Consider the following 25,085-nt stretch of genomic DNA (forward strand, 5'->3'; position numbering starts at 1 on the left):
AGAGAAAGAAAGAAAGAAAGAAAGAAAGAAAGAAAGAAAGAAAGAAAGAAAGAAAGAAAGAAAGAAAGAAAGAAAGAAAGAAGAGAAAAAGAGAGAAAGAAAAAGGAACCAAGAAGCTTAGGACTCTGGCCATCTCAGTTTGGAAAGAGTGAAAGTAAGGCCACCAGAGTGCCAGGGTCACTGTGTGCAGCAGAGCTGTGGCACAGCAGCCTGCCTGGCCTGGAGCTTAGCAAAAGCTCTGAAAGCACTGGGAAGGGAACCCGGTGCCCAGAGCTTGGCAACCCCTGGCTCTTGGCCAACTGTAGCCTAGGTATTGAGTCAAGCCATCTTTGCCTCTTCCTTCTTTCCTTGATTATCCTTCTCACATGCCTCCAACAACTTAGTAACAAAAAGGAACGACAGGTTACAGACCCAGAAAGGAGTCATGCAGTGCTGTGGGCTGCAAAGGTTCCCAATGTTGCCCAAAGACACCCCACCCAGTCCTGTTGGCTGACTGGCACGCCTCTGATAAAACTATTAAGCTTCCTTGATTATAGCACTAGCATAAGATGATAGTCCTAAATCCAAATTGCTTTGGGGAAAAAAAAAAAAAAAAAGGCTTTTTTGTAAGTTTGTGGCAAACCAACTCAGGGTACAACGAACCAAAAGTGACAGAATGCTGTCTTTGTATGCTTGTTACATGCCTCAGTGGCAGTGCTCCTGTGTGTGGCGTAAATGTTCATGGATTTTGTTGCAAAGCGCTTCCCCAGCTCCTTAGGTGGGCAGCACTCAATTAATTGATAAAGGTGCATGCATGCAATTAGCCTCAAAAACTGGGAGAATTCGGAATTTCAAATACACCACGACCTGGGGATTTCAGAGAAGAAATTGTGAACCTGAAAAGTTTTCCTTAAGTTTTCGGGGTGTTTGACCCTTACAAAACGAAAGAGTCATTGAGTCCTTTCTTACAAAGGAAACAGTGGGGGGAGGGGAAGCAAAGCAAACCAACGACAGTGGTGACTGTTAGGCTAATGAGTTGGAGCAGAAGCTTTTTGTGATCTGAAGCTTAAGGTAGATCTTTTGGAAGGCAGAAATCTGGATCTGTAGCTTTCCTGTAATTTTTTTTTTTTAAAAAAAAAAGGAAAAATAAAACAAAACGATTTCTCAGTGCCTCTGCGTCCTCGTTCCTCCTCTGCAGCGGAGCGGGCTGCAGACTATGGGAGCGACTCACAGAACCACAGCGCCACCTTTCTTCACGATGTGGAATTGAGTCTTCACGCTATGCCAGGCCTGTTGACTAGCGGCCGTCTTAAACCTTTCGTGGGCCGGCATCAGCGAGGAAACAGTTCCTTGACACTCAGGTCATAAAAGAAGAGCTGCAGAGGGCAAGAAATGTGTTTTCTTTTTCTTTGGTCCCTAAGCAGTCAAACTGATAACGTCATCAGATGTCAGGGATTGTGAGCCATGAACCCCGTGTTTAATTAGTTTGCACCAAGCGAGTCATTCTCAAGTGACATCTTAATTTACAGCCTACTACACTGCAGCACTTTTTAGGCTTTTTACTGTGTGATAAGGTGTTCTAGCTGCTGAGTCTTTAAAAATATAGACACACTCTTAGTTGAGATGTTTTTCTTTTCAATTTTCAGTTGCAAATCAAACATGCAGTTACAGAAGCAGAGATTCAAAAATTGAAGACCAAGGTAAGCACCGACATGGTGTTTGAACTGTACTCTTTAAACTTCAGATACTGTGAGTAATTTCAAGCCCAGGACTAACAGATGTGCTCCTGTGCACGTGAAAACACACCTGTGAGAAACTTCTTTCCACTTGCAAGACAGGCCGGCCCTGAGGAGGGCAGGCTTGTATACCCCAGTGGAAGCAATTTGATATCCTAAATAGATTAATACATATACATTTGCACAAATGTAGCCAATTCTCTCTGAGATTTCTTTTTAAAAATAATATTTTTAATGGCTCAAGCATCTGACTTTTAATCACCAATTCCTTAAGTATAAGCTGCTATATCATATCTCCTTTATATCACTTTATAATACACAGATTTAATCATTTGTTTTTTGCTTATTTACCAGAAGCAATGTATTGATTTAATATAACAAATTACTAATTACTGATAAAAAATTTCTAATTTCTAAGAATTATTATAAGCTTAACACATTGTATAATTGATACAGATGTCAGGAGCTACTGGAAATTTTTAGACACATTTAGTTCACATTATTTAAATTTGTCTAGGAGAAAAAAATATTAATAAAAAGATAACACTTTTTTAATCTCTTTATACAAAATAATATAGCATCAAAAGGTCATTTTGAATTAGTAAACTGTAATGGTCTTGCATGAGAGACAGTGTAGCTATTGGGTTTAGTTTTATAAAATGAATTATTTTCAGAGATTTCAAAATACCTTTTAAGTTACTTTGAAACTATTCTCTATTGCTTCCGTGGCCTTTTTAAAATTAAGATTTAATTATTCCCCACCAGTAGTGCTCTGTTTTCTTATTCACAGTGAACATTTATTTGGGCTCTCCTGAATGTTTTAAATGGAGATGAATTAACCAGGCTATTTTGGTTAAATGTATTCTTAAGTAATAAGCTCTGGAACTCTTTAGTCAAAACATGTCCATGCATCATTCATGATGTGAGTCTAGCACCAGGAATAGTAAGTTTTAAGTTAGTGGTGGCTGATAAATAAACAACCTGATGCAAAATGTTGCTTAAGTAAAGATGCAGTTTTTAAAAAAAAAAAGCCATAGTCCTTTTTAATATTAGAATTGTTTCTTAACATTGAAAAGCAGAAGAATTTTTAAATTGTTGGTTGCAATTAATGACAGATATTCGCCTATGGTTATAAATACTCTAGCAGAATTTGGGCGCTAGGCTACAAAGAATGAGTTTAGAAAAGACGATGAATTAGTATTTTGTGTTGTTATTACTTTGGTATATGATATCCACACATTAACATACTTTACTGTGATTATTATCAACATTGATAATAAGAGTTCCTCATTTTGAGGTGTTTGGGGCTAATTATTTACTTTGTAATCTCTTGTACAAATGTATTTAGTAAAAATTTTACGCAAAACTATACCTGTGATATTTAAATATATTTGTAAATGTATATTTTATCTGTTCAGTACGATCTTGGAATGTCTTTATTTTCAACACTGATAATTTGTAATGATTTTGAATCTTTTTTAATTTTAAAGAAGGCAGAGAAAGTAGATAAAGCACCAGTTTGAAAGCCAGATGATTGTTGTGAATAAGTGACTTTGAAGTCCTCATCTGAAAGAGCAGTCTTAATTTCTGTATAAACAATGTTGGACTAGTATACACCATTTCCTACGCATGATTTTAGCCAAAAGACCTAGAAAGCTACATTGTATATTCCTAAGAATGCTGGAAATGAAAATCACACTAAATTGTCTTTCTAATCCAATAGTGGGACTTAAATCAGGCAACCATTTTTTTTTAAACTTACCTTTGCCTTTTGAACTCTTTGTGAATTAAGGTTTATAAAGATCTATAAATTTATAGTACTGCCTGTAATGTACTGAGCTATAAAAACAAACTGTGTTCTTGTTGATTGACATAAAGAACCTAATAGCATCATCAAGAGGGTTAAAAGAAAGTAATAGTAGCTAACACTTAACAAATGATTATATGCCCAAGAACCTCTTCCAAGAATGTTGAGGTCTCAGAGCACACACAGCACATTTGTAGATGATAACACTATAACCCTCAGAAAATTAGAATCACTTGTCCAAGTGTTAATCTATGCTGAATGCTCCTAGATTCCTTCTTAGCCATTGGGGTACTGTGCTCATATCTTCTTGGCTCTCCTTCTCTACTCCCATTCCCTTTTTAGTTAATTTTTAACTTATTGTCTTAAATGCTCTCAAAGGAAATGTGTTGACATTTAGATAATCAATGATACTCAAAGCATCTTTTCTTGCTTACAGAATTTCAAAGTTCATGGGAGTTGGAATCAGATTTCAGTTTTATCATTTATGAGAAGGATAACCTTGAGCAAATCATTTCCCTTTTCAAGGCTACCATTTTATCCTTTATGGATATGAGAATAATTACTATTTTTCTCATTTCAAGGTGTCTTGATGACTGAGCATATGTAACAATGGCGTTTAAGCTAAAATGTGTTGAGAAGTGGGGGAGATATTGCTCCGGACCTACTCAAAGCATTCTTGCTGTGACATTTGTTTTCTCCAGCTGCAAGCAGCAGAAAACGAGAAAGTAAGGTGGGAACTAGAAAAAAACCAACTTCAACAGAACATAGAAGAGAATAAAGAAAGAATGTTGAAGTTGGAGAGCTACTGGATTGAGGCGCAGACATTATGTCACACCGTGAATGAGCATCTCAAAGAGACTCAAAGCCAGTATCAGGCCTTGGAAAAGAAATACAACAAAGCAAAGAAGTTGATCAAGGATTTTCAGCAAAAGTAAGCTGTTTCTAATGGCTCATAGATGAGTTATGTGTGCCTAAAGGAGGGTTATACCCAATGATGACATACTATTTAAAGCTGGGTTCTCCCCTCCCCCGCCACCTTCTGATTATACTCATTGCAAATTTTAGAAATTACTTTTCTTATGGGAGAATATTTATGATCATTAGTTTCTGATGGTAACTATTCAAGCACTTATCTATCATTCTTGTTGGAAGCATCTCTGTGATTTAGAAGCCAGAAGCACAGCAGAAGCTGTACGGGGTGCCTGGCTGGCTGTTGGATATGCGGTATACAGAAGGACTTCTGTCTGTGTTCCTAAATTCAGTGACCACAGGCTTTTCCCACTACAGTGTAAACATTGACTTGTAAGACCTCCCACCCTGCCTCTGCATTTTGCATCTGTTGAAAGACTTACAAGGGCCCCAGTTCACCACAGTGAGACAGACCCTCACCACAGCAGCTCTTTTCTGAGCTGCAGTTGTTTTTCTTCCCCCTCTTCTGTCTTGATGTAATGTCAGGGAGCATGCCCAGGGGAGTTTGGCTAAGTCTTTTCATGAGTTAGTTCTAACTAACTAAAGCAAAAATACAGTGCCCAGTACCTTTTGTGGTCTTCTGTGACAAGCTAAGTATGTGTGGCACATTCACCCTTTCTCTATTCTTTCATAACAATAGCATTTTCATTGTTAAAATAGATTGCTGTGGGGTGGAGAGATGGCTCAGCAGTTAAGAGCACTGGAAGCTCTTGCAGAGGTCCTGGGTTCGATTCTCAGCACCCACATGGCAGCTAACAGCCATCCATAACTCCAGTTCCAGGGAATCTGACGCCCTGTCCTGAACTCCATGGGCATTGCACGACCCTGGTACATTTGCACACATACAGGCTATATTATACTCATACACATAAAATAAAAATAATAAATAAAATATTTTAAAAACATTAAAAAACAGAGAGCTGGGGCTGGAGAGCTGGCTTAGCAGTTAAGAACACTGACTGTTCTTGCAGAAGATCCGGGTTCCATTCCCAGCACCCACATGGCAGCTAACAACTGTCTGTAACTCAAGTTCCAGGGGATTGACAGCCTCTTCTGTCCTCTGCAGGCATTGCATGACATGAGCGCACTTACCTACATGCAGGCATAACACTCATACACATAACAATAATAAAATTTTTTATAAAAAAGAATAAAAAACAGACAGCTATAAAAGATGTTTAAAAGAGGATAATTGCACTTTGTTACTGTGAATTCAGCACATTATTATTGTAACATTTTCCAAAAATATTGTACATATTTTATTATATAATTTTATTGTAAAATAAATATTATACATATTTATTATATAATACATTTTGCCAAATTTGCATATTCTAGCAGAGGTCCTCAAAATGGAAGTGTATCACCTCAGGATGGTATCCTTAGGGTGTGAGTGAGTGCTCCCCTCAGTGCCTTTCTCAGATATCATCCTTAGGGTGTGAGTGGGTGCTCCCCTCTATGTTCTCAGATATCACCCTTAGGGTGTGAGTGCTACCCTCACTGATATCCTCAGATACCACCCTCATGGTGGGAGTGAGTGCTCTCCTCAGTGCTTTCCTCAGATATCACACGTAGGGTCTGAGTGAGTGCTGCCCACAGTGCTCTCTTCGGATATTACCCTTAGGATGTGAGTGAGTGCTGTCCTCAGTGCCCTCCTCAGATATTAATGATAGGGTGTGAGCACTCCCCACAATGCTCTCCTCAGATATCTATCACTCTTAGAGTTTGAGTGAGTGCTCCCCTCAGTGCCATCCTCAGATATCACTCTTAGAGTATGAGTGCTCCCCTCAGTACTCTCTTCAGATATTTATCACCATAAGGGTGTGAGTGCTCCCCTCAGTGCCCTCCTCAGATATCACTCTTAAGGTGTGAGGGAGTGCTCCCCTCAGTGCCTGCATTCCTTTCTTACTGTACTTCTTTGCAATGCTTACCATTTATTTCCATCAGTTTACTTATGTACTGGAAATAGGGAATCATTTCTACTGACAGAAAATTGTCATTAATGAGTTCCCCAGGGATCATTAGTGAGCAACTCCTCACTATAGCATTAGATCACTGGCTACAAATGAAAATCAATATGAGCAGAATCAAAATACTTTGTTTTCTTGTGATTAAAACACTGAAGATAGCCTTGTGTGGTGGCACATACCTTTGATCCCAGCACTTGGGAGACAGAGGCAAGCTGATCTCTATGGGATCCAGGCCAACCTGGTCTACACAGCTTGTTCCAGACCAGCTTGGGCTATAGGGAGACCCTGTCTCAACCCTCATTCAAAAAACAAAAAAAAGTCTGTTCTTTCATTGCTATAAATTTTTCTCACTAACAATATTTGAGTTTTATCTGTTTAAATCGCTCGTGGGGTATTTATCCCACCATGTACTTTATTGCTTCTGATAAGAATTTTCACATTTCCTCATTTATTGAGCGTTAGATACAACTGAATCTGTTATTTTCTTCTTAAGAGAGCTTGATTTCATCAAAAGACAGGAAGTAGAAAGGAAGAAGATAGAAGAATTGGAAAAAGCTCACCTGGTAGAGGTCCAAGGCCTCCAAGTACGGGTGAGTTGTGTTCTCAAAGCCACTGAACAGTGAGGCTGTTCTCCCTGCTGTGTGCTGGGTTCAAGTGCATGAATGGATTTTGTTTTCTAGATTAGAGATTTGGAAGCTGAAGTGTTCAGACTCCTGAAGCAAAATGGAACCCAAGTTAACAACAACAATAACATCTTTGAGAGAAGAACATCTCTTGGTGACATCTCTAAGGGAGACACTATGGAGAACGTGGAAGTCAAACAAACATCCTGTCAGGATAGCCTGAGTCAAGGTTGGTTTAACCTAACATCAAAAATCACTTTTTCTGATAGTATCATTGGGACTTACCTTCTTATTTTTCTGACTTGTAGATTCAAAGTTAAAAATGTCTTCTTGCTGTAGGAAAGAAACAAAGGCTTATCAAACCTGTCGTTTTAGCCCACGCCAGACATACATGCTTCAGTGTAAACAACAAAGTATCACTGAAGGCAAGCCAAGTGTTATATTAAAGCATCATAAAATAAATAGACTTAATAAGCTGTATCATAGTCCAGTCCTTCTAGGATGAGCTGTGCTGCTTAAGTATTAGTGAGCAAGGCTTAGAGCTCCCCAGTTGTTGCAGTAAAGACTTGTCCATGATATCAGAAGGCTGGCTGCCTGCTTCTGATACTCAGGACTTAAGCAGTTAAGAAGTTCCCAGCAATTGTAAGCTCTATCTAGAGTCCTGCTTGTACTTCCCAGGTCCGTCTTGCCAACGACCAAATAAAAACAAAATATAGCGTTAGATACAAACACCGCAAATACATCTCTTACTTTTTCATGCACTTACATCCATGTACACAGATTTTTGTGTATTTATGTGTATACAAATGCTGTTTCATTATGTATAGTACCTTCATATATTAGAAAACACATAAAAATTTATAAATGTAAAGACAAAAAGCTTTTTGTTTCTTTTTTTTTTTTTTTTTTTTTTTTTTTTTTTTTTTTGAAAAAGGGCTCCTTTTTGAACCTCTCGGCGCCGGTTTTCTTTGGGACACCAGCGCACCCTGCACTCACACAGACCACGCCCTCCCTTTTTAAAAGTCTATTCTATTTTTTTTAAATATCTGAGAATTTTTTTTTTTCGTCTTTTTGAGACAGGGTCTCTCTGTAGCACTAGCTGGCCTGGATTCGCTATGGAGACCAGGCTGACCTCGAACTTACAGAGATCCGCCTGCCTCTGACTCCTGAGTGCTGGGATTAAAGGCGTCCACCACCACGCACGGCTTGTTTCTTTTTTTAAAATACAAAATATAGCAGTTCTTAGAAAGGAAAACTAAAAATAATAAAATAAAAATAAATAGCATGCAGGAACATTCCCAGGATGAACCAACTCACATACAGCCATCTGACATGTAGAAAATCATATTGCTTATGATATATTTCATTTTGTATGATTTTTCTCATGTTTTAAAATGTTTCCAGAATGGGAGATGGTTCGGTTGGTAAAGGTTTCACTGCACAAGAATGAAAACCTGAATTTAGATCCATGTAAAAAGCCAGATGCTGTAGAGCACATCTGTAATTCTACTGGTGGTGGGGAGAAGGGCAGGGACAGGAGGATCTCTGGGGCTTTCTGTCCAGCCAGCATAGCTGAATCAGTGAGCTCTGGGTTTGATGAGAGACCTTGTCAAAAAGCAAAAATGTTTCCTGAGGAATGATACCTGAGGTCAGCCCCTGACTTCCACACACATGCACACATACATGCACAGGCTCCTGCTTGCACATGTGCACACACACAAGCATGCACATACATATACCACATACATGTACACACAAATGTTTCCAGTGATTTTTTTTGGATAAGCAAGTGTAGAATTACAATTAACTTTAGAACTTATTGTTAACCATTAAAGATGAAAAATATTGGAAATGTTCACTTAAAATGAAACATATTTAGAAATCTAAATCCATTCACTAGGTTTATGTCTTTCTGGTGCATTTTCCCTAAATAAGGGATATTTTATAAATAATGCTTCAAGGCAGCTTGGGGGGGGGGGGCTCGTGCACACCTCTAACTGAGGAGCTGTGACTTCAGGACACTCACCCAGCTCTCTGGATTGGTCTTACTATGTGAAATATAAAAGCAGTGGTGGCGCTTTCTTCCCCAGCCCTACCAAGTGGTTTGGCACCATGTGACTACGAGGCAAAAGGAAAGTAATGTTATTAGAACTTAGTGAAATTATGTTTTTTAGACCTGAAATGCCCTATGATTGATGTCTAAAGAAAAGTATCAGAAATCAAACCAATGTAGCTTTTTAAAAAACCTTGGGTGTTTTAACTTTAATTGTAGTCTATTTCAAATACAGGTTCTTACTGTGGTATACACAGGGTATGATCAGTAACCAGTAACTTTTCCTTGCTATTCATCTCTTTCAATTTAGAAAACTGTATCTTGTCAAACATATAATTAATGGTATTTATTAAATTATATGATTACAGAAGATCAACAAACTATACTATTAACATGCTGATTTGGATCAAAACCTTGCATTTCTTCTGAACCCTTTTCCTATTATACACCCTCCATTTTTGCCGCATAATTATCAGTTTCCCTAGCAACACTGTTGGTTCACAGTGAGATGTGGAGACTACTAATTCTTCCTGAAAGCAATCCCACTTGCAACAGAGTAGACTCCATCCCCACAGACATCAGCAGCATACTTATCAAGCCATGTTCTTCCCGTTTTGCGGCTGAGGACAGTCAGTAACAAATCTTGAATTTCAATCGCTTGATCCCAGAAACTAAAATGACTTGGCCAGTAGCTAGATAGAATGCTCTGGAAAACACTTTTCTAAATTGATCCTTTGCCTCTGTTGCTAGGGAACAGTGAAGACCTAGAAATTTAGAAAGGAGAGTGAGGCTGCAGGCCCAACACAGGCCATTCAGCATTTTAAGGGTCCTTGCTACTTGCAGTGATGCAGAGGTACAGGACTTGGAGTCAGCCACCATGTTGTCTGTTCATTGGGTTCAGGCCTGTCCTGTCACCTCCCAGGACTGTCCAGCATCTACTTTCCCAGCTCTGGAGGGTTAGAAGAAGGGTTTAGCATGTTTGGGACTTGAGACAGATCGTGAAGGTCAATGATAAACTGTATCAAAATGAGATACTAAAAAAAAGAAAGAAGGTGAGGAGAAGGCCAAAAGGAAAGAGGAGGAAGAAAAAGCCCTAAGCATCCATCCCTTCACGCAGATTCATGACCTACAACACACCTCCCTCAGGAGCACTGGTTACTGGGATTCTCATTATTAAAATTAGAGGCATTTTTGAGGAATGAAACCATTTTTCAAACCTTTCAAAAATTTACCATAGTTAAATTATCTTTTAACTCTTTAATGCCATTTGTATGTTTCCTTGACAAAACCAAACCAACACAGGTATTTCATTAAAATTTTGGTAAAGGTTCTAAACTTATGATTTAATATATTCTAATACTTTATCATAATTACATAAAACAAATGTAGCAATTTTTTCAAGAGTTATGGCAGAGGGACTGGAGAGATGGCTCAGCAGTTAGAGCACTGGCTGCCCTTACAGAGGACTTGGGTTTGATTCCCAGCACCCACATCATGGTGGCTAACAACTATCTGTAACTCCAGTTCTAGGGGATCCAACACTCTCTCTGGCCTCCATGGGCATTGCACACCACTGTATGTACATATGTACAGGCAATACATTCATACACATAAAATAAAAATAATTTTTTTTAAAAAGAGTTATAGCGGAAATCCACCTAGATCAAGACCAGCCTGCTCTGCATAGCGAGTTCTGGGCCAGCTGCAGCTACAATAAAAAAAAAAGCTATAGCAGATCTCAAATCCTCTCTATTTACACCAGTATGGTTGTCAAATATAGAAATGATGATCTTTTTCCCTTCTGTCATTGTTCAGTACCTTAGTGTCACTGGTTTTTTACCTTGTCCTAGGCCCTGGAATGGCTGCAACATCTGTGGCTATGTTGCCTCATCATTAGAATTAGAGGTTAAACCTATTTTGTTTAGATTTCCTTAAAATAAAACTCTGACATACAGCATGTTCTTCCTGAGCTTCTAGATATTTCATGATTCTTATGATGATATTGTTTCTGCTTCAAATATTTTAGAGTCTATGTTGTTAGAAAAGTGTTATACATAATCTATAGACATATTGAGAAAATGAGAACTGATAGAAGGATTACAAATGAGAACTGATAGTCAGGGTTACAAAACTCTGACTATTATCTTCCACAAGTATAGACATGGAGGGTTTTATAAAGTTTGGTTGGTAAAGTACTTACCACCCAAGAATGAGAACATGAGTTTGGATCCCTAGGATCCATGTAAAAAGCTGGGGGTCTTGACATACATCTGTAACCCCAGTGTTGGTGGAGTTCATTAGCCAACCAGCCTGACCAAATTACCAAATCAATGAGTTCCACATTGAGGGAGAGACTCTATCTCAAAAAGTAAAGTAGAAAACAATTGAGGCAGACACTTGGCATCGACCTGTGACCTTCACATACACACACACACACACACACACACACACACACACACAAACACAAACATGTGCATACACCACACACACATACACATAAACTACTTCATACTTGTTACTTTTACTTACTATGTTTAAGTATCAGCTCTTCCATATATTGAGTATAAAGAAGTTTTTAAACTGTCCTTACTATGTTTAAGTATCAGCTCTTCCATATATTGAGTATAAAGAAGTTTTTAAACTGTCCTTGTCTTATAAAATGGAATAACTATAAAAATATACAATTTGTAGTGCTGATATGAGAACCAGATGAAACCATCGTAGTTAAGTACTCTGTGTGGTACCTAAACACAGAGCTTAATAGTGCTAACCACCATCCTGATTGCACTGACAGCAAACACTGACTGCATTGAGTGTTTCACCTCTCCTGTACTGCACCCTTATGCAGCTCCAGAAGCTGAAAGGCATCTTTAACTGCTTTATTTGCTTAAATTTTTTATAAATTCCATAAAAGAATGAAATGTAATAGAGGCCTAATCAAAATAAGGTGAGCACAGTATATTCTATCAATAATTGACCAATTTTAATGATGGTAATGTTAGACGGGAAAGATTGTAAACCAATGCCCAAATAATTGTATCCTCTTCCTAATATCAAAAACAGGACAAGGAAAGTCCTGATTTCTAAAGGAACCTGAGAGCTGATAAACACTACTTGCCTGGGTTAGAACTGCCATGGGCTCACATAAGCGTCTGAGGCAACTATGCCACAAAATTTGCTCTCATAATAAACAAACTAAACTCCTCTTAAATATTTTGTGTAGCTGCTTGTTGTTTCTGTTTTGAGACAAGATTTCACTGTGTAGCCCAGGCTGGCTTGTGATCCTTTTGTCTCAGTAGCCTGGGTTCACATGTGTGTGCCACCACACATTGCTATAGTGCTTTGTTTTTGGTTTTGTTCTGTGTTTTTTAAAAACACAGTAAATTGTAAAAACCATGTAAATTGTGTAGAATCCAAATGGCCATAAACACTTTCTCTGATGGAATCTTGTCCCTGTCTGATATATATGTGACCACAAGGTATACCTTGTCATCCAGTTACCAGGTGGATGAAGGTCATGTTAAATTTTATAATCAGCACTGATCTTGGGTTATTAATAACCAGCTAGCATATAGAAACAGGGAACTTCCCTTTTTAAGAAACCTAGAGTTTTAATTGAATATGCTGACAGTAGATTAGCATTTATCAATAATGGTATAATGAATTGCCTGGTGCAATTCATTGTGATTTTTAAGCAGATTTCCAGAAATAGGATTGCTGAGTTTAAAAACAGATGATTTAAAAGTCTAAATAATTCAAAGCAGAATAAATAAAAATAAATCTGTATTTTATGACATTATAATGACATAAAGTAAAAATTCTGAAGCTGTCCAGAGATTGAAATTTTCCTGACAGCACTAGAAGTGGAAGCCAGAGACAAAGGAGCAACAACAGCTCAATTACCAAAAGCAAATAAACTGTCTGCCTGTTTAGATTTAACAAAAGTCTTTAAAAATAAGAAAGCAGCCTCTGATGCATACCAACAGTACCAGCTCTCAGGAGGCAGAAGCAGGAGGATCACAAGTTTGAGGCCAGCCCTACTACATACTGATTCCCAGACAGCCTGAGCTATATAGGTAGGCTTGTCTAAAAATACAATAATAAATAAGTAATAAAACAAAGAAGTGTGTGGTTCAGACAAACAAAATTTGAGAATTTTCTAGCAACAGGCCCTTTAGATGTTTTCTAAAAGATTTACTTCAGATAGAAGGTGCTGATTTGGGAATGATCTCAAGGCTGAAAGCTTGAAAACCCAGTTAAACTAAAAACAGTAAAATATCCCAAGTTGAATATTAGTGAGCCAAATCCAGAAATACAATGTAAAAATATGTATTCTGACCACAGTTTGTCTACCCAAAGAATGCAAAGTTGACTTAGCATTATAAAATCTCTTAAAAGTCACATATTAACTAAAAGAAAAATGAATATTATTTCAATGGATAAAGATAAACATTTAATAATGTGTAGAACCTATCCATAAATAATTTTTATCCAGTTATGAAGAGTTTTCTTAACCTGATATTGTGAGACTAACAAAAGTCTCTGTGAAATATTCTATGGCAAAAAGTTGAAATTAAGAATTTCCTTTAAAATTAAAACTGCTGTCACGTTTGCACCACTGAACATACTGTTCCCCCTTCTGTTCACTGTTGACCGAGCAAGAGTTCCAAGCAAGTAATACCAGGTGAAGCAAAAGGAATAAGCACATCGGGAGATAAAATACACAGAAAGGAAGGAGTGACACTAGAATGCACTTTTAAAAAATTTATCATTTGCGAATCTCATACATACTGTGTTTTGATCAAATTCACCCCGAACTTCTTCTCCGCCAGTGCCTGCCAAGAGGTGATTATTTGCAGGGTTCACATGCACTGATTTATTTTAATTGAGTACGTAAAAACCTCAAAAGTCTAGGGGTTATAAGAATTTAGCAAGGAAGATACCAGATGAAGCAAAAGAAATAAATAATTTAGCTTGGGCCACGTGAAACCCTGTCTCAAAACGGAAAACACAATAAAAGGGATTTTTAAAACAAAATAATTGGAAACTAAGAACAAAAATTTCACAATTTCAGGTTTAAGATTTAGTAAGAAAAAAAGGGCCCCATCAGCCAAACACATATCAATAAGGGGCTCCTGGACGCCTCTGAGAAATCACTTTCTTTGGTTTCTTTTGTCCCCTTTCTCTTGAGCCTTAATGTGAGTGACACAGATAACCTGTGTATTTGAGACCAGGTCAGACCTTTACAATCACATCTAATTTATTTCCCGATAGAGTTTGAGAGTACATTAAGCATTCACTTTTAGCATTGGAGGCCAGAATTTTAAAATAAGGTTAAAGGCGTGATTAAAGCCAGAATTCATTAAATGCGAAGTCATTAAAAGGAAAATGAATGCTAGCACTTTTGTATCAAGAGTGTCTCAGGTAAGGTCCGGTGTGGGAAGGGCAATTGCCACCAAGCCTGACAACCTGAGTTTGATTCCTGGGTCCACACAGTAGGAGTGAACCAACTCATAGTTTTCTTCTTCATATATGCCATGGTATATGCATGCCCCCAAATTAAATAAATAAGTAAATAAATAAATATGACAATAAGTCTTAATTGAGTGTCTCAATGAGAACCTTTCACATAGGGCAATGATGTGGCTGTTCATTCTGTCCCATTATTTAGCTCAAAAATTGAAGCAGGAAAAATTCTGTAGTCGATCAAAACTACTTTTCACTCGTGCGTATAGACATATAATGATTTCCTGGCAAACTTTTATAATTTTTATTTTTCTTGAACAATTTATTTTCAATTCTCTTTAATCCCCACCAAATATTTTTACTACAAAATACTATTGAATTTCACTAATTAAAGAGCAAACATTCTCAGTAAATCATGGTGGAGAGTTTTAATGAAGAAGCCAAATGAATGAGGAATCAATATTTATTGATTATTTTCTGGCATATCATTAAAGTAAAAAAGTTGTCCTCTTTCTCAAAAACCCAGTGAACCTCAATTACTTGTCTAGGCTGGTGCAAGTTTTGAGTCTGTCTCTATGCCAGCCTCACGAGTCAGTGAGACATTTAAAAGGGTGCACAGTTGTGAGATGATGGCCTTCCCAGTTCACATTCTCACTGTTCACATTCATGGAAGTCACCACACCTTCCAGCTTACTGAGAGAGATGTTAGTTGCAGAAGGTATCAAAAGCTAGCTTAGTAGTAAAATAGTTACTTTGTTAAAATAAGCTTTAAGTTAGTAATTTTCTGTTCATTTTAGAAAAAGTATATTACTTTGCTTTGAATCTTGAATTTTATTTGACTTAGGTAGAAATACAAAGTTGATTATGATCTTCTGAAAGTAAAGAACATTTTAACACAGATATTGATAATTTCTAAGGGAGTCTTATTGAACAGATATATTCCAAAATATTTCTTTTGTTTAGGAATAACCCATTCTATGGTAGAATTTTAATGATATTGGTTATTATAAGAAGATTATCTAGTTATGTTAGGCTTAAAATGGACTGTTAAGAGTAGGCTGGGAATTGTGGTAGGGGATATGAGAGGAGAAAGAAGATGCTGCAGAGTGGGGTTTCTAGGTGAAGTATTACCCTTTGTTCCACTCAACTTTTCAAGGTTGGAGAGGGATTGTATACATGGCACTAAAGATACCAAACAGCCACGGTCATAGGAGTGAAAAATGAAACACACGAATAGCTGTTTCGGGAGTTAGGACCAGGAACTTCTCCTCTAGGTCTGGTTCTGAAAAATATACCAGCTCTAGTGGTTCTGGATTTGCAGTATTCTAGCCCACAGGGGGTTTCTGTCAGTGCAAGATCCTATCAGCAAGTTATGACTGTGTTCTTTTAAGTAGATGTATTAGTTACTTTTTTGTTGCTATGATAAAGTACCATGACCTAGGCAACTTATAGAAGGAAGAGTTTTTTGGGCTTATGGTTCCAGAGAGATGAGTCCATCATGGTGGAAAGGTCTGGCAGCATGACAGAGAGGCATGGCAGTGAGCACCAGGCATGCCATCAGAAGCTGAAAGCTGAGAACTCACATCTCCAACAGCCAACAGGAAGCACAGAGAGTAAAACTAGAAGTGGGGCAAGGCTATGAGTTGTCAAAATTCTTCCACAGTGATGACTTCTTCCAGTTAGTCCACACCTCCTGAAGGTTTCATGACTCTCCCCAGACAGCACCATCACTGGACCAAGTGTTCAAATACTTGGGGGACAGAAACCACCACATTCCTCCCCTGGATCCCAGAGGCTTATGCTCATATCATAATACAAAATGCATTTAATCAATGTTTTAAAGTACCTAGAGTCTTTTAATAGTCTCAACACTGTTCAGAAGTCCTAAGTCCAAAGTCTTTTTGAGACTCATGGCAATGTTTTAACTGTAAGCCCCTGTAAAATCAAAAAGGAAATCAATCTTCCAGTGTACAGTGGCTCAGAATATACATTCCCATTCCAAACAGGAGGAACGAGGGTATAGAGGAAATATAGGACCAAAACAAGACTGGAACTCAGCAGGGTAAACACCAAATGCTCTATGGTTGATACCAGTGCACTTAATCTCTGAGCCATTTCTCCAGCTCTCTTAAGTTTTATAATACTGCATGTAACCAGATCTTCCCATTTAGGAAAAGATCTCTAACATAACTGGGTTTGCTTTTCACTCTAGCCTTGAGATTCTAATTCTTCCTGTACTACTCAAGGAAGGTTGTTCAGATATCCCTTATCCCTAGACCCAGGTTATATACACATGACCACATGATTCTGCTCACAGAAGCCTAAGTCCCTATCTGGGTTGTCATTTGATTAACTTTTCCATTCCCTTGGCTTTTAAAAAAGCTATGCACACCTCTTTTCTATCAGTGTCTATAGACTGGTGATGATGGAAGAATCCTGAGATACATAAATGACTTTTCTTAGCATCTAAAGCTAAATTCTGCATCTTTCATATCCTCAAAAGTTGTGTTTGCTTGATGCAAGTACATAACCTGATCTTAAGCAGAAAAAAAACTGAAATAGACTCTGAGTTGCACTGAGAAAGTATTGCATTAAAACAAGTAAATAGCTGCCTCCACGGCCATACAGATGGTTTTGAAATTGTGTTTGTGAATACAGAGGTAAAAGGAATTCCTATATAGTCTTTCAGTGATTAGCAAATAAAATATAGTTCATACAACTATAAATTTAGCCTAATTCCAAGATTAGAAAATAGCAAAAGTCTGCTTTTCTGAAATAGCAAGAAATCATCTTCCTAGAAAATTTCATAAATACTATTTGGGATACAGAGTTTCTTAGCTTTTAAACTGCTATGAAAGAAATGATCAACTGTCCATAGAATTCGAGGTGAAAGTTCCCAGTGTGTAGGTTCCTAACCAAAATGTTTTCACGTCAGTAGAAGTTATATATCTTGGCCTCAGAACATCATATTTGAGTCACTACACCTTCCCCATACAGTACTTACAAAAAGGAGTAGCTGAAAGTCAAGCTATACAAGGCTTTATTTAGGACAAATCATCTGGCAGTCAAGGGTAGCAGACCACAATCACCACAGATTAAGTGAAGAGTAGGTGTCTCAGTGGGGTGACTGAAAGTCAAAGGGATTTTGACCAAATTCCCTGGGCTCATACCAACACCTGAAAGAGGGGAACTAACCAAACTAGAGTGGAATTAAGATGTCTCCAAATGAAAGCATATCAAATATGTACTTTTTTTCTCTTTTTAAATTTTAACTATGTAAAATGCAAATGCAAAATTACATAAAACAAAATCCTTGATACAAAAATTTAGCCTTACAAATATTAAAATACTCTTACCACATCCCCTAATCTAATCCTCTAGTATAAATATACTTTTCAGTTTTCCTCTGCAATGGTGTGCACATATTTAACATTAGAAAATATATCTAATGTTGCTACTTTCTAAATATTTTAAGTGAAAATATATGTTATTCCACAACTTGCTTCATTCTGTCTTGCTCATCCATTCATGTCAGCAAATAAAGACAGTTCTTGAATGTTATTATGTGGCACTCACTCTTCTAAACACTTTGAGATCTATTAATGCATTTGATCTTCATAACAATGCAGTGATTATATTGTGTCATTATCATTCCCATTTTGCAACTGAGAATCCTCAGGGACCTGTGAGAGGTTAGGTAAATTGCCCAATTTTATGCCATAGCCACTCATTCTGGTTTCTGTGCAAGGAAGATTAGCTCCGGTTCTACTCTCCCAGTGACTTGCACACTGCCTCTCTGATGCTTAAACCTACCACCTGAATGCAATATGCATCAACCCAAACCCCAAGAGGTCCATCTTTTATGAACTTGCAGTGACTGAGTAATATGCAGATACTGCTCAAGTTTTAAAATGCTACCAAGCGCCTCATTATGCTCAGCATTTCACTTGACAATAGCACAAGCCAGGTAGGGTTTAGCACACTTGAGAATGCACAGTGGACCCCATTGTCATGCAGCTCCATTCCCCTCTCTCCCTGAGGCAGGGGTCTGATCCTCCAGCACCATTCCATTTACGTCAAAGACAACGTCAATCCCATGGGAAAAAAAAAAAAAAAAAACCTGAATGACTCAGAGCTGTGCTCTAGGGAGCTCATCGCTGTGTAATCTGATATATAACATCCTAATTTCATAGAGCATTTTTCATATCTGCTACTAAAATCATAATCGAATCCATTAAATTCTTTTAAAAGATCCAATTTAAAGCAATATTGAAAGCAGTCATAAGAAGCAGGTAAGGTAGCATCCGACCCACTCAAACCAGCTCTGTCATTAGCTGTTACCTGGATTGCCTCTGAATGTATCTGTCTGAGTTTATTGATCCACTCAAGGTTGCTCTGCATTTGTATTTCTAGGTGCATTTAAGTCAGTGGTAGGTTACTTAACAAACTTGAGAGTCTGCAGAAAAGAATAAATCAGAATGCAGAGGAGGAAACAGAAATTTTCCTCTGCCCTGTGAGCAGCAAAACTGGAAAGAAGGGGGCAAGGAAGAACTGAGACCTGGGTTGAGGGACAGCATTGTCATATAGATTAGGATCTCCACAGAAAGGAGTGATGGCAAGAAACAGGACCACCTACCTAAGTCCTTCATGGAGTAGCACACGACTGAGAAACTGAGCCAGATGAATTTCCCCTGCCACACTGCCATCCCTTATACTTCCAGCTAATTTATTTAGGGTAAGAATTATTTTATTCCTGGGATATATGCAAAACCAAATAAAATCCCTCAGAGTTTTGCTTCTTTTTGTTTTCCCTACTATTCCATGCTTCTGTGGGTTTGCAAAGTTAGCCCTCCACATATATTTTTGTTTAGAACACAAAGTAAAATTAAAAAGAGAGTTGGAGGCAGGCAGATGATTGCTTGTGAAGTTTACTTCCAGACGTGAGAGTGACCTTCTAGAAGAAGCATAGGCCTCCAGGCCTGAGTTCTCTCCAACCTTGTCCACAGAGTAACTGTATAGTACATGAGTTAGTGCACAAGGGAGAGGCCGCCTTTGAGCCTCAGTTTTCCTATATGAGGAATAAGATTGACTAGAATCTCAAGGTTCTTTTGAATTCTAATATTGTGATCCTTAAATCACATAATGGAAGAAGATAGCTATAGGGACAAGCGGTGTCCATCTGGCTGCCCAACAGCCAGCGCCCAATGTCCCCAAGCAGACTCCTTGTATATCTTTGGTCCACACTTCTTACACAGTGTTTCTTCTGGTTTACCCATTGTGAAACTGCTAAAAATGACAGTGCTCAGCACTGTTCCTCCCCTAGTTCTTTTAAAAATCATTTCTGTTTTTTGTTTTTGTTTTTTGAGACAGGGTCTCCCTGTAGCCCCAGCTGGCCTGGAACTCGCTATGTAGGCCAGGCTGGCCTTGACCTCATAGAGATCCACCTGCCTCTGCCTCCCAAGTGCTGGGATTAAAGGCGTGCACCACCACGCCCAGCAAACAAAAACAAAAACAAAAAAAAACATTTCTTTCTTTCAGGATGGAAAATGAATTACTGGTTTGTAATCCATAATCACTGTGGTAGTGTCTCTGATACTTGCTTTCAGACCCTCAAAAATCGTTAATTGTGCCACTTGTGTAACAAGAATCAAGGCACTGCTTTTCAGTCAAGCTAACGTCATCTATAGTAGACATGATTTTACAGGTGTGGTCTAGCGGCTTTCACTGATTGGTGGATGTGAAGCAGATGTGCCATGTTGCTATTTAGGGTTGTCTGACAGCAGCAATAGGTAGGTTTCTCAATAATCACAGAACCACTAGTTTCTACTATCGCCACAGTCTTACACCCAGCTAGTAGTCATTTTCAAGTCTCTCCATTTTATTTATTCAGTTCAAGTGTCGGTGTAGCCACTGCAGTCCTGGATATGGGATTGCTATGCTATGTTTAAAGCCAAGATTCTAATACCAAAGGAACCATATGTATCTACAACTGAGATGAGCTCCTTCTTTGGGTGATTTTTGTCATTTACTAAGCAAAGTTGTTATTAAACCAGCCAGTCATGAAACCATCTGTGAAGTAATTTGTTCTACAGTTTTCAACAAGTCTTCCTTTCTTCCACCGCCTCTAACAAGCATATGGAATCTATGTTGGAGAGTTGAATTTCCTAGACTAGTCCCATCAAGCATGATTTCATAATTCTTAAAGCATATCTCTAAGGTATTAACATCTTGTAGTATTAACTTTTTTGACACACACTCAGTCGGAATGGACCTCTAGTACCCTGGGCGTCAGAACACTAGAATAATCAAGGCAGTCCATCAAGCAACTGTGGAGACGAGGGCACGCTGCTCCAATTTTCTGAGCTTCGGGAGAGGAAACAAGCTACCCGTTTGTTGTCTCATGGGGCTGTAATGAGGAACAAATGAGGTGGCATATGTGATAACACTTTGCATTGTAAAGCATGCAGTCCAAGTAAGAGACAGAAAAGATGTAAGGCATGCATGAACTGTGGTATTTTTAATTATATTATTGCTTTCATCTGTGTGGTGTTCTGCATTTTTTTTATATGTAAACAGAGATTGTGAGGTTGACTTTCTCCCAGTTATCACAACTAATGAACTCTTAATGGGCAGCTGCAAATATAGATTTTATTGGATGGAGGAAATTAAAGTGAAGAAGGAGTTTTTTTCCCTCCACTGGTATGTAAAAAGGAGAGACTACTAATTAGAAAACATCTAGCTGTTCTTTGTATGTGTTTAAGTGCCCTGATTCCTCCAAGTATTCATTCTTCATTCAAGTATAGGAAATGAAAAGTCATAGGAAATGAAAAGTCAAGCCTTCTGCAAATATTGTCATTCAGAGATGTGTCTGCCGAGCAAAAAGTACATTTAATTTTATTTGTTAGAATCATTTGCCAAGTGCTCAGTTTCATAAATGAGAGAGACACCACACCTGAGGCGCTCCCTGTTTGGGTTTTATAAGATGTTTAGAGCACATCTTTAAAACAATGTTACAAAAAGGAATTGCCTTAGCTAATGATGGTGTAAGAAATTGTTTTCTATTAGTACAAGCACATATTAGTTTTCTGTAACTCAGCCATTTATTTTTAATAACTTAAATCCAGAAGCACTTAATAATTAATTTCTTGAAAATGACTTAACTTTTACAAAAACTTTATTGACAATTTCATACTTGCATATAAGATGTTTTGATCAAATCCATGCCCACTCCCTCCCCTCCAACATTCCCCCACCTCTGAAGAGGTAACCCTAAAATATTTTAAGGATTAGATACAAACTCCCAAATACTTTTGACATTTTGATATTGATTGCCTTTGGAACAGAATTTGTTGCTAACATTGACTTTCATTCTGAAGAGATGAAATAGAATTAATCATCAAACTACTTTATTTCCAAGAAGTGATCATGCATACCTATGTAAGGAGTAGTTACATTCCAAATAAATATTTTTCTTTAATCAATACCTACACTACTACCTCAATAGGTGCATTCATGGCTAACCTCCCTCCTCCCCTGTAGACAGCTAACAAAATTAAAGGTGTTAAGAGACAGACTAAAGAGTACCAAATGGTACTCAGTACCCTTTATTAGCCTATGTCTGTCCTCCTACCCTTTCTTCCCCCTTCTTCCTCCTCTTAGATGGTTTGGTTTGGGTTTTAGGGGCAGGGTCTCACTGTTACCCAGATTGGTCTTGAATTCATGGTGACCCTCATGTCTCAGCTTCCAAATTCTGGGCTGGCAAGCATGCTCTGCCCTGCCCAGCCTCGGCCACTGCTCCTGCTGATGCTTTTGCTTCTTCCTTCCCTCCCTTTTTTCCTCTCTTACTCATTGTCTTTTTCTTTTTCGCTTAGAGTCTTTTCATTTTAAGATAAACATTTTTCTGTAGAAAACCAGTATGATTTCTGGTGAGGAGAGGTGTTCAGTGAAAGAAATGAGACAAGGGCATCAACAAATAGCTTGAAATGTAAACTTGGAAGCTAATAAAAGAGAACTGTCACCTTGCTCTATTCATGGTGGCAGCAAGTTATATGGTGCTTGTGGCTGAACTACTGTGTGTTTGTGTAGCCTGATCTTGTTCTGTTTCCTTAGCTACCTTAAATTTGCTGGGATTAAATAAATTCTGCTCTAGTCTTTTACAGGGTCCAAAGAAGAACATGTTAGATTTTCAGACACTGTTACATTAAGACCAAAGTGGTCCAACCTATTAGTGAATTTTTCTGCAGAAGAGTTGTGCTCATGGTCACCTTCTGTTACTTATACTTGATCTTGGAAATTGAACCCCCATCATCCTTAGGGTTTCTAAGCTCTCCCAACACTCTGACAATTTTCTCTCATAACTGTAGTAATCAAACACTCCAACAGCATGCCCATAAGCAAATGCAAATCCGTGCTTTTTTATAATTATGTCACAAGAAGGCTTTATGCTCTTTGGTGTTAGATTTTTGATGTTACCTGTGGAGCACCAGACAGGCTGTAAAAATTGTCCCCTGTCCCCTGGTATCACTGATAACCTTGGGATTTTGTTTTCCATGTCTATGGCCTCTTTACCAATCTGTTCCAAAGTGTTTTCTCACAGACTGTTTTGCAATGTTCTTTCCCTAGACTTGAATGAAGCAGTCCCAGAGACAGAGCGCCTGGATTCTAAAGCACTGAAAACTCGGGCCCAGCTCTCTGTGAAGAACAGGCGCCAGAGGCCCACAAGGACAAGGCTCTATGACAGCGTCAGCTCAACAGATGGGGAGGACAGCCTAGAACGGAAGGTGAGCTGTCTTGCCCATTGTCAGAAGTGCTGGGCTGCATCATTTTTCTCCAGTGTCCTGAACATAGTAACTGTTTTACTGCTGGAGTCTGTGTGCCCTACTCAGTAACAACTGGAATAGTTCATGTCTTTATCTCCTGAATGCTTATGCAATTTGATATATTGTTGTCATTTAAATTATTTTCTCTATTTATTCAACAAGCTATCCAGAAGCATTACCCGTATTGCAATATTTCATGATGGTGCCTTTGATATTCAGCTGTTTGTTTTCATCTAGTGGGAAATAATGAACATTCAAGCAATCGTTTCTATATGTCTTAGGTATCTGTGTTAGCTTCATTGTTTATTTGGTAAATAATTATATACTGTGTATTCTCAGCAATAAGCCAACAAACAGTTCCTTTTACTAAAAAATGACTGGTCTGTTTCAAAGTAAGTATTGCACAGAACCGATACTCAGTGGCATAACCTCCTTTACAACCTCTTATATCAACAGCCTTCAAACACTCTCTATAACCATATGCATGTTACCAAATCACTTCCACTCAAGGGTCGGAGAAGCTCTTCCCCAGAGTCAGATTCTGGTGTTCCACCCCTCACCCCTGTGACTAGCCATGGGTCCTTCTCCTCTGACCGCATGGCTGAGTTTCAAGAAGAACCACTGCATCCAGAGACAGGGCCTTGCTCCTCTGTCTCAGGAGATACTTCACCTTCCTCTCCCTCAAAGTCTGATCACGATACTGAAGAATCTTCTTGGCACCATCAAGCCACCAAGAAAACATTACAAGGCAAAGGTATTGTGATTTTTTTTATTATCCCATTTCTGTTTTGTCTGACTTCACTAATGCTTCAATTTGTGTACTATAAAATGGATTTTTCTCTTGGTCTTAAAGCCTTTATCCTCTCACAGCTGACAGTATTGGCTTTCTTTGCTCTTAGGGGATAAGAGAACCCCCCACTCCCAAGTGTCTTGTTTTATTTGTTGTAAATTTTTCTTATCAGTTTGATATTTTAATCTTTTCAATTCTCTACAGGTTTACTACTGAAGATAATTTTATTTATTAAGTTTTGGTAGCTGTCTAAAGATTTTGTAGACTAACAGCCTAGAGTTTTCATAATCACAAACATAGTCCTACAGAGAAAGAATATGAAGATCAAAGTGATACAGGCCATCACCGAATGACTGATTTTTATTTTAAAAAGTTTTCACAATCGTGATTTGTATTATAAAGTGTCATAGAATCGCCATGATAAAGATAAATCAATCGAGTGTAGCCATTAAGCTTCAAAATAAGCTCCTAGAATTACAGTAGAATTTCATAGCAATGTTAATAGACCTGTCTTTTTAATTGCCTATTTCAGCATATAAAAAAAAAGGTTTGTTTCTAAATAAATTAAACAATGCAGAAAAATAAGTATAAATCATGGATTTTCCTCCTTTCAGATATATATTCCTTTAAAGTAACAAGGTAGAATTATATTGTCTTTTGTATTAGAAATGAAGAGCCAGGCATGGTTGCGCACGCCTTTAATCCCAGCACTCGGGAGGTAGAGGCAGGCGGATCTCTGTGAGTTCAAGGCCAGCCTGGTCTACACAGTGAGTTCCAGGACAGCTGGGGCTACAGGGAAACCTTGTCTTAAAAAGACCAAAAAAAGCCAGAGAGGCGATACCTTCAGTCGAGTTGTTGGCCAGGATAGATAAA

The 25,085-nt window shown here is 38.2% G+C and overlaps 1 protein-coding gene across 7 annotated transcripts in view; it reads left to right on the forward strand.

Annotated features, from left to right (window-relative positions):
• The window catches only part of Ppp1r9a (protein phosphatase 1 regulatory subunit 9A), a 337,004-nt gene that overhangs the window by 278,707 nt on the left and 33,212 nt on the right, over window positions 1–25,085 (forward strand). For 4 of the 7 annotated variants that reach the window (XM_029558365.1, XM_029558368.1, XM_008822569.3 and 1 more), the window contains 6 exons: window positions 1,626–1,679; window positions 4,224–4,453; window positions 6,955–7,051; window positions 7,142–7,313; window positions 23,226–23,383; window positions 23,879–24,176. In XM_029558365.1, coding sequence (XP_029414225.1) covers window positions 1,626–1,679; window positions 4,224–4,453; window positions 6,955–7,051; window positions 7,142–7,313; window positions 23,226–23,383; window positions 23,879–24,176 — 1,009 coding nt within the window. The remainder of the gene's footprint in view (window positions 1–1,625; window positions 1,680–4,223; window positions 4,454–6,954; window positions 7,052–7,141; window positions 7,314–23,225; window positions 23,384–23,878; window positions 24,177–25,085) is intronic. The other 3 variants (XM_008822571.3, XM_029558367.1, XM_029558366.1) reach the window with 2 other exon arrangements.

The sequence above is a fragment of the Nannospalax galili genome, unplaced genomic scaffold (assembly GCF_000622305.1).
Source record: "Nannospalax galili isolate Female #2095 unplaced genomic scaffold, S.galili_v1.0 scaffold85, whole genome shotgun sequence".
NCBI lineage: Eukaryota > Metazoa > Chordata > Mammalia > Rodentia > Spalacidae > Nannospalax > Nannospalax galili.